At 46.2% G+C, this 20,715-nt stretch overlaps 1 protein-coding gene across 1 annotated transcript in view; it reads right to left on the bottom strand.

The window, feature by feature from the left end:
• LOC142582135 (uncharacterized) overlaps window positions 1–20,715 on the bottom strand; it is a 117,394-nt gene that overhangs the window by 77,437 nt on the left and 19,242 nt on the right. The window contains exons 4-8 of the mRNA XM_075691529.1: window positions 15,772–15,918; window positions 14,169–14,230; window positions 11,093–11,298; window positions 9,442–9,562; window positions 6,405–6,474 (exon numbers count right to left, since the gene is read on the bottom strand). Coding sequence (XP_075547644.1) covers window positions 6,405–6,474; window positions 9,442–9,562; window positions 11,093–11,298; window positions 14,169–14,230; window positions 15,772–15,918 — 606 coding nt within the window. The remainder of the gene's footprint in view (window positions 1–6,404; window positions 6,475–9,441; window positions 9,563–11,092; window positions 11,299–14,168; window positions 14,231–15,771; window positions 15,919–20,715) is intronic.

The following is a 20,715-nucleotide window of genomic DNA, read 5'->3' as shown; positions in this document are numbered from 1 at the left end:
CGTCTAGACAACCATGCACCAGCTACAACAAAATTTGCTGTTTCCTTTGAACTGAGAGATGTTACGCCGGTCAGAAAAAAGCCTTACAGTATGTCCCGCGAAAAGAAACTCTGGTTGAAAAATGAGATAGAAAATATGTTAGATGCTGGAATAATACGGCCATAGGTGTCCACGTTCACCTTACCTATTACTCTGGCTCCGAAAGAAGACAGATCTCTGCGACTGTGTACTGATTACCGGATATTGAATAGACAAACGGACATTTTTCCTTTTACAATGCCAAGGATCGACGAGATAACTGAAGAAACCGGAGCCTGCAAAATATTTTCTTGTATATACCTTTGCAAAGTATTTTGGCACATTCCGCTTGAGGAGGAGTGTAAAATGTATACGGCCTTTGTCACTCCATCTGACTTGTACGAACATAATCGTTTGCCTTTTGGATGGAAACCAGTGCAGTATGTTTCCAAAAGATGATGAATAGCGTTCTCAAGCCATTTCTCGGATTATTCTGTAATTAGTATGTAGATGACATCATAATCTACTCTAAGGACGAAACATCACACGCCGAACACTTGACATCTGTTTTGATGACATTAAGTGACGCCAAACTTTAGGTGAATTTCAAGTAAACTGAATTTTTAAAACACAAAATTACATTTCTCGGTAGCATTTTGGACGGATTCACAAGGAACACGAAAGAGGAGTCCGTGGAACGCGTACGACAGATGAAAAAGCCAGACAATGACCTTGCAGTACATTTTAGAAATTTTGCAGCACGAGCTAAACCGTTGAACAACGTACTCCGTAAAAACACAGATTTCATTTGGACTAAAGAATGTGAGCAGGCGTACAGAGATTTGGTATTAACCATATCATCAGACCCGGTCTTCACAATACCGGACTTCCATTTGAACTTAACAACAGATACATCGAACTACGGCGCTGATGGTGTACTGTACCAACGAAGGGACACAAATGGTAGCGAAAGAGGAAGACAAGTGGTTGGGTATTACTCCTATACTTTCACAAGATCGGAACAAAACTACAGCACAATTAATGAGAGCAGCATTCCGGGCAAGTTGGTAATCCATTACTAAAATGATATTGCGCAATAAAAAACGGCACGAACGTAAAAGAGGACGACACAGCAAGCGCAAACTTTCAACTAAGTTTATTGTACCATTGAAACCGATTTTATACATGTGAAGCATGTAGACCGCGCATGCGCTTACATGAAAATGAACTGCGCATTCATGTAACGTAGTTACGAGCCATGTGATGCCGCCTCCAAGAAACTTAGTTCTTTTTCTGTGAGAGCCAGACAAGGGAAGCTAACACACTTATCACCCAATTTCGCGATCATCTGCGCTTCAGATATTTCACGGATGAGCTGCGTGCTGCCACGGGAAACAATCGTGCATTGTTCCTCAAGAGGTTTGCAGCCATGATCGCGACAATGAATCGCCAAGAAACCAGCCGAGCCATTTTTTTTTACATTAATGCTGTGTTCGCGGAGCCAATCATTGAGGCAACGCCCAGTTTGTCCGATATGTTGCTTCTCACATGAAAGCAGGAGGTTGTAAACCACTCGGTGGACACACTCGACAAACTTTTTGCGGTGATGCTTTCTGCACTTATCGTAAGGGACGGCATTTGGATCGGTCAACCTGCAAAGCCTGCCGAGCTTGTTGGCAGCAGAAAAAACAACTCTTACATTCGCCCTTTGGGCCATCTTTTTCAAATTATGGGATATACCGTGCATGTAAAATATAACACATACTTTAGGGCGTATGGCGGGAGGGCCATCGCCAAATGACTTCTGCGTGCTGGAACGCGCTTCTCTTATAATGCGTTCCGCGACAGACACTAGCACCACACGAGGATATCCAGCCAAGGACAAACGTCGAGTTTGCGTTTCAAAGCTTACGTCCACTACATATCAGCAGGACTTGCTAAGGGCATTCTTGAGGCACAAACTGATAATGGCCCGCTTAACAAGCTTAGAATGTGCGGACGTATACGGTAGAAGTGGCTTGTTGGCTCGCGGCTCATACGACCAACACGAGTGGCTGTCCTGAAAGCTCAGGCGAAGATCAAGAAAACGAAGAGACCTATCTACCGGCATCTCATGACTAGCTTGAAGGGGAACTAAGCACTTATGAAACGTTTCTAACGCTTTCTTAGTTTCCAGAATGAAGGCATCAGAAGAGCAGTCAATGAAAATTAAAAGGTCATCAACGTATCTAAATATTTTAAAAACTGCAGTGTCTGTAATGAAATGTCACGGTCCAAACAGGATAAAAACAAGTCACTAAGAATGGGAGCAATGCAAGAGCCAATACAAACACCGCTCTTCTGCAAAAAACATTGGTTATCTCAAGTGATGAAGGTGGAATTAAGATAAAGCTGTAGAAGTTCTAAAAACTGACTGCAAGACACGCCGGCATCATTCTGGAAGGAAGGAAACAGCACCATACTTATCAATGCATTGCTCAACACAGGACAGTACGATTCTATGCGGCAAAGAATAATAAAGATCCTTTACATCGATAGAGAACGCCCAAAGACCACGGTCCCCCAGAATGTGATTTCAAAAAAAAAGAAATCAATCACAGTATCTGAGCTCCTAACGAGGAAAGGGTACAAAAACTTAGTTGAAAGTTTGCGCTTGGTGTGTCGTCCTCTTTTACGTCCGTGTCGTTTTTTGTTGCGCAATATCATTTGAGCACAGCACAATTGAAAAGGAGGCGTTGGCTGTTGTGCTAGAGATTAGGTATTTTCGATCGTACCTAGAAGACTGTTCACTGACCATCAGGCGCTTACTCATACGCTGAATGGTTCTCAACCGAAAGGGCGGGTTGCTTGCTGGATCAGTGAAATTCAACAGTTTGATTTTGCGGTGGCATACAGGAGCGTACAAAATTTGTCAGATGCTGATGTACTTTCCCGACTTCCCATTGTTAGTAACTGTAGGTACGAGGAGAGCGTCAGCTCATTTAGCACGTGTGCAGGCAGAGAACAGCTGATGTATTTAGACGGAAACTTTCACGTACCGGGTACACTGAAAACAAAAGTTCTTGACCTCTATCACGACAGTCCAGAGTCAGGAGGGCATGACGGTTTCTGGCGAACATACACAAAATGAAGAGAAGATTCACATGGCCCGGCATGAAGAAATATATTAGCGATTACATTAAGTCTTGTCAACAAAGTCAATTGAACAAAGCAAAATACAAGCAGAAGACAGACAGCATGTTTTTTACACTTCATTCAAAGGTGCCATTTGAAACAGTGCATGTTGATTTCACTGAATTGAAGAAAAAAAGCGAAGGAGTGAAGAAAAAGCAGTCCTTTTCAGTGTGCTTTGATGAATGCTCAAGTACGCTAGCTGCCAAGCCAGGAAAATAAAATGCTGATGCTATCATATCCCTCCTGAATAGAGACATGTTTAAATGATTGAAATGTGTTGTATCCGACAATGGCCCTGCATTCAAGAGCCAGGCATTTGCAAGGTGGGCAAAAGACAGAAACATTGCCCTGAAGTTCACAGCATCATACCCTCCATCAGCTATAATGGACTAGCAGAGCGAGTTATCAGATATATAAAATACTACATAAGTATGTAACCAACGCAGGATTCCCAGGAGGGCGGAAGTGACGCCCTCCTGGGAATCCTGCGTTGCAGCTAGCTGTGCAGCTGTACAAGCAGCTGTGTCGTGCCGCACTAGATCTCATACGAGCGCTCCGGGACGCAGTCCTCAATACGCCCCCTTTGGGGAGCCTGCCTATTTGCCTGCGGACGACATACTCGGCATAACAGAGAAGCTTCACTTGAAGGAAACAAAGAAAAGTTCAGAAAAGCAAAGGAAGCACAGGGAAGCGATGAAGAGAGCATTTAACAAACGTCATAGAACAAATATCCCCGCAATTGCGTTCGACGCTATTGCTCTGGTGCGGAAAGGATATGGCGGTCCTAACACAAAACTTGTGGGACTGCTTAAAGTGGTAAAATTGTCTACAAAAGAAGCAGCACTCAAGACCATCGGCTACAAGATGGAAAACGGTGCGATGGAAATAGCAGCCATTAACAAAGTTATCCCTTTTTTACAGTGGATGGATAAAACAAAGCCCAGGAGAGTGTAGTGGGCCGAGATGACAAAGGACAGATCTGGTGGTAACGGGGAGAAGATAAAGAGACCGAGCTTTGGTTCTGCGCACGTTTGTCGTGGAATGTTACAATATATACGGTAATTTTCGCTAACGGACAATGCCGCCGCCCACACCGGATTTTCTGCGACACGGGGCCCTTGACGCTCTCGCTTTAACATTGGGCGGTCGCGGCGCTCCTTCGGCGGCTTGTTCCCACTGCGGCGGCGTGCTCGCGTTCCCCGTGACGCTCCCGCTGCATGCACGTTGAACGGCTGCGCGTGGACTGGTTGTGGAACAGTTTTCCAGAAGCTGTCCGAAGCAGAATGCACACCAAGGAAGGCGACGCCTGTTGTGCCTTTCATTTAAGACGTCACACAAAATGTGGACATAAGGCGGAATTACAAATGCCAAGTATGCTTCGCACATCAGCAACATCTTGTGTGACTTCTAGGTTGCAGAATACGCCAATTCAAAGCCACACAAGTCACCATGCCGTGCTTAGAGACGTGTGAAAAAAAAATACTGTTTATTTCTTTACGATGTGAAGCACGCTATAGTGAGGAACCAGCGCTGTCCAGCAGGCGCTACGACAGTTTTAGTGTGCACCTAAAATATCGTCCGGCTACGAAGATGGCACGACATATTTACTGATAACAGACATGCGCCTGCATCAACAAAGAACTGCTGTAGTAGAAGTCGCTTACACCGGCCTATGGATTCGGGTGACGCCGGTGGCGGCCACCTTGCTGGGGGGCATGACGCGGCCTGCCAAGAGCTTCGCAGAGCGTTTCACCGACTTTTCCAGCAGTTTTTAATTGCCTAACGGATTTTCAGGTTCTAACGCAACACTGTGAGCTATGAGGCAAGCCATACTGCAGGTCTCTGGATTGCATATGTCGGAGTACTGGGGCATTTTTCGATTTTATCGGCATCAATACGTCGCTGTCGCAAATTAGAAAAAAAAATGCAATAATTAGCGTTTATTAAACTTCTTTAGTGTAGTGTAGAAATTGATCAATCATGAAAGCTGAAAGAACATAAAAAAGCAATTAACTGACAATGTAGCGTGATAATTAGCGGTACATGCAACTTACATGAGCATTCATTTTTATCTTAATTATCATCAGGCGTTGCCGGTGCTTCAGCATCCTCATTGCACGGGCGATCTTGGAACTTTGGTGGCGGCATTTTCCTTTTAGCCTAAAATATAATTTGTTTCCTTTATTCTAAAGCAAGGTAATGCTAATCTGCGACCTTATTTAAATAAGAAGGATAACTCTAACATGTCAACTACGTGTACGTCAACTTTCCTAAAAAACACCCGAGTGCGCTAGCACCTTTTGGGATCCACAAAGCACCGCGCACGGCAAGACACGACGACCCGAAACACATGAGCCACGGTGACTGGTGTGAAGAATTATAACTTATCTTTGTTTTGGCGAGATCTACACGCGTAATCAATAGCGCAATGTCTTCAAAAAAGTTTATAAAGATATATTAAATTAAGCGCTTAATGATAAACAGTGCGCAATTGCCAGTTGTGTAAACTATAAGCTACTACAGCCGACGCGCTGTCACGCGGCCGCCTCACAAGCTCGCAGACCGCGGGTACGATTTCCACAAAACACCGATGAGATTCGCCATTTTCATTGCTGCCAAAACACGCTATCGCGTTAGAGTTTTTCGGAAAGTCCGCCTTGTGCACTCAACTACGACAACGTTTCTCATCGGCTGGTCCTGCAGCGTGCTTCTTCCCGAAAGCTAGGGCCAGCACTGAGTAAACGCGCCTATATGTACGAAGCTTACTAAACTTTATCGTTTGTGTACGTAAGGGGGGCCACTCGATTTACCACAAGACACGGATCAAAAAAAGGCGTGCCAATAGAGAAATGCGCAATTTGCCTCTGCGTATACTGCGGGGTGCTTATTTGCATAGTTTCACGGGCTGGTCTCGCTGCTGTGCCACTGATCGACACACAATATTACTGTGTACCAAATTTGCAGCATGAAGACGCCACGCTTGGCATGGTGGAAACGCGACCACCGGTACATACCCTCCAACCCAAACGGGCAGGCGGTCACGGGACAGAAGGCGACGTTCGACTCGAGGGAAGCAATCGGCGCTGCTGTCGCGGACGTGTGCTTGCCTCGTCTGTAGCGCGCGACTCGAGATGCCTTCGCGAGCTAGGCGTTCGTCAGACGCCCTCCAATGAGCTTATCAAGCGTAGTGACAGAGCGTTTAAGGAACTTACCACTATCTCCAACGTCGTTGGCGATAGCGTTCAGCACAGGATAAGTAGTGTTGAAGATCTCGCCGAAACCCTGTGCAAGTACAAGCATCGTCAGAAATAATTAATATCAAAGAATGCCGCACATGCCCGTTTTCATCTTTTACGCTCCGGCCCTGCTTGTGGTGGTCTACCTCTCCAATGCGGAACCACTAAAAAACATTGGGGATGAATTCGTGCGCGTACGTTATGACTAAACGTATGTTCAAAAAAACTGAATTTTACGATCGAATCGGGCACGAATATTTAGAAGAAAAAAAATCGCTTCGTACACAAAATTGAATACCGAACACTGCTACTCTGAAAACCCACATATCTCACTGGTACATACATTGCAATGTCAGCCCAGGAATAAGATGAATAACATCTCGCTCGTCGAAGTGGGAGGAAGCGCAAGGCATTCGCATCCCGAGACCGGCGATCTTCATCACGCCACAGCATCAATTGTTACGAGATGTTCGCGACCATCGAGTGAGATCTGGTCATCTTTACCTGTGCACGCGTGCCACCGTGTTCGTCAATTTAATTAGTAATCAAATTTTTGCTGCAATTTATACGGCCAATGAAACTATACGAACCTCACTTCTTGTAGTTGTTTAATACATTGCTGTCACTATCCATGCTTCACAGCTCGTACAAAACTGCGACTATTCTTGAAGCGTTTTGCATTCAAAAGAAACATCTGGTATAATTGTTTTCGTCGAGTTCTTTCTCCCGGGCTCTAAAACGCAGCTCTTATGCCGTACATTCGGCCGTGGCAGAATATTTGAAAATTTCATATAGAATTTTCGAATCGAGGCCGAATACGAACAGTAGCAGTTTCGCCTGACAGCCGAAGAATTGATAGCGATAGCAAAGCATTAGACAACTGCACAAAGTAAGGCTCGTAGCTTTATCGGCCGCATAAATTGCTGCAAACATTCGCTTACTAAATAAATTAACAAGCGCGGTGTCACCGCCAAACATAAGCAGATCTCGCTTGATGACCGCGAGCACTCGCCGTCACAACGCTGGCGTGACGAAGAGCGGCGGCCGCGGGGAGCAAATACATCGGGCTGCCTCTCGCTTCAACGCGCGTCCGACACTTGACATTACGCAACAAGCTGTGTATACGCTCAGCCCGCTTACCAGCTCAACCTAGAATAATCACCGAGGGAACGCTTAGTTGTCTCACAACACTGTATATTCTTATGTCACTGACTACAAAATACCGCAATATGTTACCGGTACCACACACTTGAACATTACGGCAATGCACCGAAGGCAACGGGTCTCAGCGTGTTACATGCACGCACGCAGCGATGAACAAGGTGCTTAAAAGCTGAAGCCTCTACAAGTTCTCATATGAGTAAGCACGTGACATTCCTGTGCCACCATTCATTAATACAGCACGTTGGGCGCACGAAAGAACGATAGCCTTCTGTTCACGTGTACCCTTGAACCTCCACTACCAACGCGGGCCTCATATTCGTTACGTTTTACAAGAATTGGGCAAATGAATGCCCTCCGCCATCCGAAGTTGGCTCCACCGTCCCCTACTTTACCCTTTGTTTATATATATATAGTTCACATTATTGTAAGCATTGGGTGGCCAGCGTGTGTCCCATTCACACATTCAGTACGTGATGCTTGGACATGCATACACTTTTTTTATTTAACCACCCCACACTAGCGCAACAACCTTTAATTGGGGATTTGTATTGATGTGAAGTTGAGAGAGCGGTGCCGAGACCATTACAGAGATAGCAACGTCAAAAAATTTGCGCATTAATTTCTGTTATTGCGATAGCAATTACATGAACACTACATGCGAATTTTCGCATTCGTTGCTGCCATGGTGTATGTATGCTATATATGCATGCCCTACATGCAAGGTAGATAGCATTGTACCGCGAAAGTTGCTCAAACCAGGTATTACGTCCTTGGCTGAATTCTTTCTCAGATTTTCTTTTTGTAGAATGGCTGCCCGCAAACAAATGTCGTTAAACATTACATTCATAGCGCATTGATTCTATCTCAGATCTTTTCATAGTATTAAATTTTAAAGTGCAAAAACAGCATCAGTGCGACATACCTGAAAGTAATTTAATTTTAATGGCACTGTTTTTTAAGGGCATGCAGCGTTGTGGCGCCTGTGCGATTCCGTTTACGACGCGTTAATGCCTTTAAGAGTGCCAGAAATTGTGGTGCACTCGTGCATGGCCAGCACCGCGTACAGCCAGAACACCGTCCTGAGATTTATAGGGCAACGCTTGACCTTGCTAACACTGTCGGTGCTTCGGCCTCCGTCTTCGGACGAAACTGCTTTTTTTTTTCTTTTTCAATGGCATGAAACGTTTATTGTCACTTCCGTGTCTATGAAGAATAGACACGGAAGTGGCTATTCCTCGGTTTTCCTTATCGTGACAGATACACGGAGCTACACTGCAGTTCCTTATTGCAGCATGCAGCAGAAATCGCTATGAATGCGTCCGATCAACATGTACGCACACTGCCGCCGTTCATCTCGCCGCTCTGCGATACGCTATCGTTTATCTGGATAGAGTGCGATTTTCTCAGCGCAACCTGTGACAACAGCGAACACCTTACGTGTCCGCCTGACCAAGTACGGTGAGTCCGTTGCCTCGCTTAAAAAATACCAGGCTGGAGTAATGTAGCGATTGTACTCCACTGCCATTCCTTTCCTCGCTTAGCGAGTGGTCCGAACGGCGCTCTCACCACGTCATAACCGGACCGGCCGGTCCGCGAACGGTGCTAGAATCGAACAACGAAATCCTTACGCCACATAGCGGCGTAGAGAAGTGCTTGTAAGTCCGCGCCTTCAAGCCCGAATTCACTACAGTATAGCAAGGTGCCAATCTGCATGAACACTCATGTAGCGTGGGCGACACAGCGTATAGACTACCTCCGCGCGCTGCTCACCGCGTATACATCCTTAACGTGTTATGCGATTCGATTGCCAGTGATGCCCGTATCTTTTTCCAACGAAACGAGTGCTCGCCTGTTGCATATTTTTGAAGAACGCGTAGGTGTCCACCTGCATACTTTGGTCGGCTGCGTCCATGTCCGTGAGGCCTGCCCGGATGCCACCATTGCACAAGTACAAGGCCAGCAGCCATGTCCTTTGGGTAAGCACAAGCGAAGTTTGGCGCTAATCCTTTCACAGTGCATGGCTTGCATAACAGTGTTCAATTTCGATTATTTTCTGTCAGTAGTCACATGTGCACGTGGAACAAATGAACATGCAGATTCTCCAACGAAACTTCCTGTCAAAGGTAAATACAAAGTACGAAATCATAAAGCAACAACAGTAAACAGATTAGATTATTAAAGCAAATACAATAATCAAAGGCTACCAGCAGGGATTTGTCCGAAGTTGTGATAATAGATAGGGTAATTAACAATACTAACCGCATGCTAGGTTGAATTCAACGAAATTTTTCTTCTGCTCCTACATCATTAATCTTATACAAAACGCTTATTAGAAGTAAAATGGAGTACGCCTCATTCATATGGAACCCGCACCTCGAAATCGTTATTGAATCACTTGAACTAATCCAAAACAATGCCGCGCGTTTCGTTTATAGCAATTATAGCCGCACATCAAGCGTAACTTCCATGAAAACCTCCTTGCTGTTTGCTCCGCTCTCAGCCCGACGTAAGTGCTTTCGCTTTCCTTTATTTTATAAAATATATTTCCACAATTCCAACCTTCGTGACAATCTTATATTATTTTCTACCTACATTTCCTCTCGCCCTGATCATAGCCTTAGGGTTGGAACAATTCAGTGCCACACCAGAACCTGTCACGAATCATTTATTCCTAGGTCCTCTCAGGAATGTAACCACCTTCCCGGCGCAGTTGTCGCAATCAGACAACCCAAAGTTTCGTTCGGCCATATCTGACATTATCACTCCCGGATACAATCAACTAATCAATTTTACTGTATTAACTATGACCGCTTTCTGGTGCTTTGTTATTTACTTATGTATCTATTCGCTTTAGAATAGAACGAATAAATATACACAAAAGTATGCGGACATCAAATGAAATACAAAAAATAGTGTAAATGTTTGATATTATTTTATACACATAAAGTTATGCTTAATAAAACGAGTTGCACACCGCGACTTGAAAGCAAGAGCAAACTTGCATTGCGTGCTTTCGGTATAAGTCAGTAAGTTACAGTCGAGCAAGTTTTTGTATGGAACTCTGATGCTCCCAAAAATCTAGCAGAGTAAATATTGCCTATAGAGTTATGTGTGGCGAAGTGTACAAACAGCGTCGTGGGTCGCCGTCGCTCAGCACATGGGACAAGCCGGTGTCCGTGAACGAGTGTTTGTGATACTCCCAGATACTTATTTCAGAAGAACTCGGCGCTCTGTGGACGCTTGTTCGCTCCTTTTTTTTCGTCCGACTGGTTACTGCATACGGCAGCTTACTGCCATCTGTGCGGATGTCTTTGCGCACGGTTAAAGCGTCCAAACAATACCGACTGTTTCGCTTCCTTGCAAATGGTGTCCAATTGGGTTGCAGCAGCCCAACTGGACACCAAAACAGCTATTTCCGTGAATCCTCCTTCGAGGTTTCGGATCTGCGCGTGAGTAATAAAATTCCCAGCTTGGAGAGAATACAGCTGCCACGGACTCACCCGAGGCCTCCGATGCAGACGAGCTGCATCTTGACGAGCGTGCCGTAGCGCTGTCGGTACTCGTCGTTGACGTCCACCTGACGGCGCGCGCCGCAGCGGTTGCACATGCGCAGCACGACGAACACGACGCCCGAGACGACGGCCGCCAGCGCGAACACGCACAGCAGCAGGCACAGCGCGTGCACCGCCGGCTGGTGGGAGCGCAGCTGAGCAGATGCGCGGCCAAGAGGACGTGGTACATATGGCGCCGCATACTGGCACAAACACGCGCGCCAATTTCCGACTGGCTTTGTTCGAAGAATGATGCGAGCCTAATCGCTCTGCATTTTTACAGGCACAACATGTGTGTGATGCGGCAACAAATGACAACTTGAGAATGTCTGGGCATAGTTGGTGCGGCATCTTGTGAAGAGAGGGGCGCTAAAATGGCATAGAAATATGCCAGAGACAGAACAGTCCCGCTTGCAATTGAAGTTCATTTGAAAGGCTCTCGCCAACGTGTCTACGAAACTCCTCGAATCCTGTGCGGGCCAAACGTGTATGCAACGAGGGCAACACGAAGACAACGACCACGACGAGGCACGTCGAGGCTCATTGAATGGAACGAGCGGGCAAATACTGCTTCGGGCACTTAACTGCAGTTGCAGTAATGAAGATTGGTAGCCCTCACGCTTATGTGTGAATTGATGGCAAGCGAAGCGTTCCTTGATGTTTGCGCAAATTTTTCGCATCGCGTTTACGAACCAGCAAACGTTCACGTTCTGCACTATGTTTCGCATGCGTAGCAAAGGCATTCGATCGTTTCGATGATTTTTTGAAGCCTCGGTCTCTACCACACTCAATTCACGCATTGATTCCATTTTGTCAATTTCTTTCGCAATCGGCTGCTTCTGTTGCCGAATCCTTCACTTCTTTTTGCCGGCTTTAATTTTTTGTTAACAGTGTGGCAAACTTTTCCTCCTCTTCTGGCGCGTCGCTGGTTTTACACATGAGCGAGAAGTGGGGTACGGCTTAAGAGATGGGGAAGAGGTGTTGGCGACGATGGAGTAGATCAAGTGAAGGGTCGCGTACAAATAAAACCCCGTATCTACGCCGAAAAAAGTGTTGAATGACTCTGGTGCTGTTCTCATGTACCCAAAGATAAGCCACCTGGCACGGAGAACCCGCATAAAATAAGCGCGTTCGGTTCTCTTACGACCTACGCGTACATGTAACATGTTGTTCTGTTACTTGCACACTCACGCGGTTTCGTGTTTTGTATGCATGCTAATGTATTCTGTGTCATGCTTGATTTATTATCTATGCAAGTAACTTCTGTGCTCACCCCTGCAATGTTTCGCACCGAGACGGCAGTATATAAGTAAGTAAGTGAGTAAGTAAGTAAAGCACGCAATCGTGTAATTTAAATAGGTAAGTAAGCAAAGCAAGTAAAGCAAGCAATCATGTAAGTAAAATAAGTAAGTAAAGCAAGCAAGTAAGTCAGCGAGCGAGCAATCCAGCAAGCAAGCAAGTCAGCGAGCGAGCGATCGAGCAAGCAAGCAAGCAAGCAAGCAAACAAGTCAGCGAGCGAGCGAGCGAGCGAGCGAGCAAGCAAGCAAGTCAGCGAGCGAGCGAGCCAGCCAGCCAGCCAGCCAGCAAGCAAGCAAAACAAACGCTCAAATTGTACGTCGTTATTGGCGGCGAGGAGTTACGGAGTCGCCATCTATCGGAAGCGCCTCGCTGGCGTAGTATGAGGGATCACGTGGCGCGCTCCTCATAGGTTTTGCTGTCAGCGCTCACTGAAAACACCACGCGCGAGCTCTCCCGGACATTTCTATAGGTACTTTTGAAACGAGAGAAGTTTCTTACTGTCTAAATAATAATCTTGGGCAAACTGAAAGCACACAATCGTTTACCGACGCTATCTCCTTACCGAATACGTACAGTGAACGCCACTGCGCGCGGTCGCCGCGATGGAGTCTCCCTAACCGGCTTCTTGCGTGAAAGGTAGGTAAACGCTGAGAGCAAACTATGTGAAATATGTTCTTATAGTGTTTGTATAACTAAATGGAGCGTAATAGAACGAAGCCTCAATGCAGCGATCGCGCAGATTCGCAGCGACCGACTGCGCGTCTGCATGCTTGTCCGCGCTCGCGTTTTCGCACCGTGCCATGAGCTTTAGGCCGCAGAATATGAGCATTTGACAGTATACAAGCAACCATTGTTGCGTGGGCGCTATCAGAGCTGTTCAAAAATAATTTCATTGTAGAGACTTCGACGCCTACGGGGACTGTGATGTCCCGTTGCGACGATTCAATCTTTTTTTTTCTTCTAAATTCTTTGACCTTTCAATATTGTTTCTCGAGTTGCGTCGCACTGTATGTTTATCCGTGTTCTCAGCCTGCAATTTCCCGCTGCTCCTTTTTTGTAATCCAGTGCATTAATTCATAACACAAACATGACCATATGCCATGCTTTTTTTAAAATGTGCTTCTTACCGCTGCCTTTCCACTCCACTGAACTTGCGAGTATCTATAGCATCGACAAGTTCATAGACCAAACCTTCATGACATTAGTCGGGCAGCGGACTCGGGCGAGCGTCTCTGCGCGTTTTCAGAACATCGCAGACCGGGCGCTGTAGCAGAAGTCTTCCTCGCGCTGTGCTTGCTGCATACCCGAGTTGTAGCTGATGACTGTTTGCCGGCTTTATGTTTCACGAACCAAGCTTCACGCAGCTTCTTGTCCTGCGGCTACGTGTGAATAAGGCTGACACCGGCCTCCGTTACGTGCGCCCGGGCCTGCGGCACCGAGCAGTCGCCTACCTTGTTGCGCGCCCTCAAAGGCAGCCACTACCTATTGTAGTGCTTTGAAGCGTTGTTAAGGAGACACTCGAAGCGGGAAAATTTCGCCACTAAATGAGAACCGCAGCGTACGAGGGAATTTAAACTCGTTTTCAGCTCTCTTCGGCGCGCCCGAAGCAGCCGACGCGGCCGCTATGACCACGTGATCCCTCCTAGCACGTCACGCCGACGGTGGCGCCAGCTTTTCCAGTGGTGCAGCTCGAGGCCAATAGGTGAATCACAGAAACTTTTCTTACCAAGGTTACATAGGCCATGGCTGATTTCCGTTGGAATGTAGTCTGCAGATCCTTGTAGAAACCTGGGTTCAAGACGCGTTATGAAAGAAGTTATGAAGACGCGGCTGATAAAATTTGAGCGTGCACGTCTGTGCGGGCGCTCCTCATAAGTAGTTTTCCCGTGACGTCACGGACGCAGCTCTCACCCTGCTTATCATGCGCATTTAGTTTTGCTTATTGATGGTGACTGCCTTTAAGGAAATATCACAGTTATCGCTTTGTCGCTCGGCGCAAGGCATGCATGTCGTGCTGTCACGTTTCTTGTTTACGCCGCTTCTCGAAGTGCTATAGTACCCCAAGATGACGGTCACAATGACGTCAGTACAAACTACCTTAGCGGAGCTCACAGGGGCTCATAAAAATAACGAAATATTGTGCAACTTGACTCCCCCCCCCCCCCCCCCCCGAACACACACACCCTCCCGCCGTTTTGCTAAAATGTAAGCAAAAATTAACGGTGATTTTTAAAAATAAATTATGTGGAACAACAGTCCATTTTTACCGCAAGTTCGACGCCGCTTGTCTCGAAACCGGTGCCACCGTCAGAATTCGTTCCAAGCAGATATGCATTGCAAACTCACCGGCTAGAATTCATGAATTGCAATATGGGCGGTAAGGTAATTAGCTAAAAGCTTAACTAGTGAAACGTTGTTAGTTAGTCAAATATAAGTTTAAATTTCTCTTTCAAATAATTTCCGCCCTTCGGCGCACTCCAATTCAGTGATTAGAAATGTGTTATCTGCCACGTGCAATTAAAGAAATATCCTCAAGAGGAAGCTTTAGCTCGGGTGCTCCTATCTAAATACATGCGAAAGGAGATCTGTTTTTCTCGGCAACCATTGCACCAAACTTGACGAAATTTGTTGCATTTAAAAGAACTTAAAATTTAGTGACTGTTTGTCTCGAATTTCTTATTTAGGTCGTTAATTTTTTACTAAAAATGGGAAAAAATAGCAAATTTTCAGAACACGAAACTATCAAGTTTACAACTCTGCAATCCGAATTCTTATAATTGCATGTAACAGTATATCCAAAGCGGACAATAGTGATTGTTACACATACATGTCAAAAAATTTAGTAACATGGAAATACAGCTTTTGAAGAACCCTTTTACACAACGTAATGAATTCATGTTAGATACAAATTGACATTTTGAACTTGGACACTTTGAATGATCTAATGGACGCCATTTACAGAACCATGATATCTGTTCTTGATGAAGAGCTATTAATTTGTGAACTTCGTGCTCCCATTTTTTTTCGACATTTTTTTTTAATTTTTAAACAAAATTCAGGCCCTAAATGAAAATTCCGCTTTCAGCAGTCACAAGAATTTAAGTTTCTCTCACAAATGCAACAAACTTAATTAAAATCGGCCCTGCGGTTATCGCAGGAAAGCGTTTCCGTGTTGTACATGTATTTGAATAGGCGGCCTCGGAGTTCGGCCCGAGCTAAAGCTTCCTGGGATGGCAAGAAAGGTTTCCTTATGTGGGTTTAAGGCGACCTGAGCTGCTGCACACGATCGGTCGCCAGCGTGCGCGCAGTCTTATTTCCCGCGCACTGACTCGGCGACGGTTTGACGGCGATGGCGTGCACCAGCGCCTTGGCGGCGCTGTTCCACGCGGACATGGCGCCCGTGCGAATGACGAGCGCCGAGGCGTTGCGCCGCCGCCGCCGCCTGCGCGCCAGCAGTTGTCGGGAGAGGGCGTCGCCTGCGTGAAGATGGCGAAACGTAAGGTTTTAAGCGCGCCAAGCATGTTACAGTGCGGCTGCTTTTCCTGTTGCGTGTATACGTACACCCTTTGTGTTCATACCGTGTTCAATTTCAATTACGAAATGATTATCCAAGTTCGAAAAAAAAAAAGTAAGACCGAAGAAATTGTGCAAAAGCCATGGACGATGATTGTCGATGTAAGCGAATGGCCGAACGCTCCTAGAAAGCCTTTCGTTTTCCTAAAGATTTGTTTGAAGGCGTATATTTGTTGCATCGAGGATATTTAGTTAGCGTAAGTGGTTTCATCGCGTAATTTCGTATAGAACAGAGCCGTTAACCAGTACATATGCAGCAACAGCTTAGATGGCTTTAATAAGCAGGTTGTATGTCAACCCTTTCCGTGCCTTGGACAAGCTGGGTTCATCTACACGTTTCTGGTGAAAATGGCCAAGGACGAGCTATGCTGGTCGACGGTACTTTTCATTTTCTAGCAAAGCCACCAACGAGCTGATTTCGCCACATTCGTCTCGTGCTTCTGGTAGGTGGCAACACACAAACCGCGGGGCAGCGGATGCAGGAGTACGCTTATTACGGCAGAGTCAGTAAAACGATTTCGCAACTGGGTTATCTAAAGATGGCGCTGCCGGCAGCTCGAGCTTCGTTGGATTTTTAGGGGAAAAAAAGAAAGAAAGGCTGATTTCAGCGATGAATGGAGTGATTTATATAGTGAAGTGGTGATGCTCTTCGAGTGAATACACCGATATTTTCGATGTACTCAGCTCGCCTTCTAAGAGCGGCGCTTTTGGCGACCTTGAGGTCGTAAGGCAGTGGCGCAAATTAGGCGTAAATAAAGCCCCTGAATTCCCGCCTCGCTTCCAGTCTTAGGCGTCTCTAGTTAAGACGTATGATGTCGAGGACACAGGTGAGCCAGTCGAGTATTTCGTAGTCTACTCTGCTGGTGAATGTCGAGTTCTATGCTCTCTTTTAACAACTATCACACGGGACATGATATAGTGCTGTTAAGCTTCAGTTTTACAATAATGGTTGATATTGGGAATAAATAAAGACGCCAGAATAAAGAAAGCATTGTCTGCAATGATCTTTGTTAAGAAATTCCTCAATACAGATCTCTGAATTGAACTGGAGTTTATTGAATACTTACTGCAGATACAAAAGTATAGATATTTAGTACAGAAAAAGGTCCCATAGTGTAAACATTGTAGGGGGACCTTTTGTAATGTTAAAAAAAAGCGTAAATACTACTTAACAGCAAAAAAAAAAAGAAAACCAGTGGAATATAAAATTAACAAAATATAAATACAAATACATATTGAGACAGAAAAACAATACAATAGAGAATATAAAACGATAGGGTTAATGCATAAGCAGAAGTAGGAAACGACCAGGGACGTAGCCAGTGGGGGGGGGGGGGTCTTATGGTTCAGCCCCCCCCCCCCCCCGAAATTTTTTCGTGCTGTCCATGCACCGCCGACAAAAGCACCCCCGGGCTCCGGAAATAATTCTGGATTTTGTCTCGAATGTCTTTTTCACGCTCGAAAGGACATTTCACCGCGAACATTGCGAACTCTGGCTGGATTTCGCGGCAACGCCCATGTACCGGGAGTCACATAACGCAAGTAGCCGTATCCGAGCACGAAGTTTCAAGGGCATTTTGATGGCGAACAGGCTCGCCGCAGCATCTCGCTAAGGCCGCGGAATCTACGGAGCGCATAGATTTCAATTCCGAAACTTTATGGGTAAAAATCGCATAAACTTTTCATGTGAAAGGTTCATTGACATTTCCAACGTTGTGCTTTAGATATTGAGTTGCAGAACCTTGTGGGTTTAATGCTGTTATAAACATTTGACGCCAAAGGTGCCAAATGTACATTGACTTTTCTAAAGTCTTACATCGGAACATACGAGACAGCCAAATCAACACACTATCAGACAAGTTGACAAAGCACGCAGCGAGGTCCGATGAGACGAACTTTTGCAGTGGTTCATTTGTGCCGTCATGTCACATAAAAAAATATCAACATTTTTTTTCACCTATACCAAAGCATCCATGTAATACGCCAAAGCCAGCCAAACTAACTACGTTCTTATTTATTTTTTCTACTTCGGCATTTATTGGCGAGGACACACTGAGCCTCTTCAATTTTTTTGTTTTCACTACCCAGAGCCAGCCAGAGCGCATACGCTTTTCTCGTGTTGCCCCGACCACCGCGCAGCGCACTTCGGTGCACGTTCGGTTTGCTTGGCCGAGTGGATTTTCACCTCAAAGAGTTTTGGACGCTTTCTGGCTATCAGACGAGAAAAAGAAACAATGGTCGCTCGCCGCCATCCCTGTGGGGACTCGGCGGATTGCATCGCGTTCGCTTGAGCGCAACCTCTCCGGAAAGTCGTGTCTCGCCGGTGTAGTATACCGAGCAGTATGCGTATGGTTCTCGGTAGAGCAAGTGTCTCACGCTTTCTTTGATATTCCTTCGGTAGCTACATTAAATGCCCAAAGTAGGCATTGGATTGTGGCTAACATGCATTCCTCTTCGTTTTTTCATTTCGGTGCCCCCACCCCACAAAAGAAAGAAAAAATACATTGTTGCGGTGCAGTGAATTCTCGCATGGTCAAAGTTCGATTTTGTAACTTCTTTTGCGGGAAGTAGTGGGCCATGGGGAGGCTTCAGTTGCCGGATACTCTTATTATATTATTGCGATAGCAATTATATGGTCACTCCAGGGTCATTCCTTCCGTCGCCGTCGCCCTCAAGTCCAAGGGCGATAACATCGTGACCGAGCGCCGCATGCAGTATGTGCGAGTGAAAGCGTGGGGGTGGTGGGTTGAATGGGTGAGCCGACGATGGTGACTCAGTCTTGTGTGCGCAAAGGAGAAAAGTGGGGAGCTAGAGCGTAGCACGCGCGATACATCATGCGGAGTGGATGGAATGGCGGCGGGATCTAGGATTCTGTGAATCTGTGATTGCGCAACATGCTTGTTTGCCTTGTTTGACGCATTATATATAGTGACTTTTTCTTAAATACGTAGATTTATTGGAGACTTATACGGATATTTAAATATATTATTGCTAGGTTTTGTGTATACGTGCAGTGAACTTTGTTTACAGTAACACTATTTTGCCCTTTATCAAGCTGTATCTTCGCATTTGTATACCCCATTGTATCTTCGCATTCACAATGTACGAGGGTGAGTCAAATGAAAGAGAGGCAACCCACTTCGCGCAATAATGGATCGGTTCATTATCTGCGAGGCATGCGCGTAGCACACAGGCATCTCTCATTTACAAGTGACACGCAGGTGTGAGGATAAATGTTCTTCAATGCTCTAATAGACTGGGTTGAACATGGTTGCGTGACATAAATGACACTCCAAAAGTGGAACAGCGCGGTGCCGCGAAATTTTTGACAGCTGAAGGTATTTTCCAAAAACAAATTAGTCACCGTATGGCTGCCGTGTACGTTGAACATTGCACTTCATTGGCCATTGTGAAGCATTGGAACAAACGGTTCAAAGGATGTGAAAGTTGCAAAGGCGAGCCAAGAGCGGGCCAAAGCCATCGTGCAATTACCCCTAACAAAATAGCAAAGGTTGATGAGCTGATGAGACAAGAGCGGAGGATAAGCATCGATGAACTTGCACAGCGTGTGAACATCAGTCACGGTTCGGTTCACGCCATAATTCATGAACATCTCGGTTATCGGCTCTTGTGTGCGCAATGAATGCCCAAGATTTCGTGCCACCGCCAGAAGACGGAGACGTTCGGCGCTGCCTTGGCTCATCGGATCTGGTGTCACAATGAGGGTGACGACTTCTTGTCTGCAATTGTGACCGGGTCGTACCATGGTGCCATTACTACGAGCCTGAAACAGGACGGCAAAGCTTATGATGGAAACACTAGAATTCATCACGCCCTGTCAGATTTAGAGGACGATCTCGCTGCTGCCACCGGTTGAAGGGGTTGTAGGTCGTAGGGAGGAATTTAGGAGGAACTAGGCGTACATGGTTTATTTACACTATTTACATTTTAAACAAGAGATACATCGACAGTCTAGCGTGGCTCCCAAATGGAGCACGTAAGACGAGCATACAGCAGACAGCTTACGAGCACATAGCTCACGAGCACGATGACGAGCACACTGACGAGCACGCAGACGAGCACACTTTAGCAGCCGACAAACAGCCGCTTATAAACACTCCGTTCTCCCTAGATCCCTAGGTGAGGGAAAAACGGCAGTGCACCGCCGATTCGCAGCGTCTAATGTCAACGCAGTCGACCCACCGGTTCTCCATTATCTTGAGTCTTGAAAGGCGCGTCTTATTCCCCGAGCTGACCCCCACAGCGTGGCCGCCGGTTGTCCATTGTCTTGCGTCCTGTAGTGGCAACGTGTGTCAGCAGACTGACGAATCCTGGGGCCCACGTACCGCAAATCACCCTTTTGTTACGGAAGCTCTTCTTGCTGCAGAGATACCATATCGGCGGTGGCGGGTCAGTAACAATAGTTGGTCCGCTGATCGCGTTTAGTCACAACGGCGCCGGGGGGGTGTTGAAGCGGCACCTCGAGGTCCCTACGAAATGAGTCACCGCAGCAATTGTGATAGGCTTCCATGGTTCTCTTCGGGGAAGTTCGCAACGCTCGCAGGTGCAGCTGGCTGAGAAAACTTGCATGTTGCCACCTCGGCAGGCCATTCCTAACAGCACAAAGTAAGCAAAGGCCGTCATTTCCACCGGAAAGGTGTTGACTTTCTTTTTTCGATCGTCAGGGGCCATTACTGAGA

The sequence above is a fragment of the Dermacentor variabilis genome, chromosome 5, assembly GCF_050947875.1.
Source record: "Dermacentor variabilis isolate Ectoservices chromosome 5, ASM5094787v1, whole genome shotgun sequence".
Lineage (NCBI taxonomy): Eukaryota > Metazoa > Arthropoda > Arachnida > Ixodida > Ixodidae > Dermacentor > Dermacentor variabilis.
The sequence above is the reverse complement of the archived record's forward strand: the minus strand, read 5'-3'. Positions and strand labels throughout refer to the sequence as shown.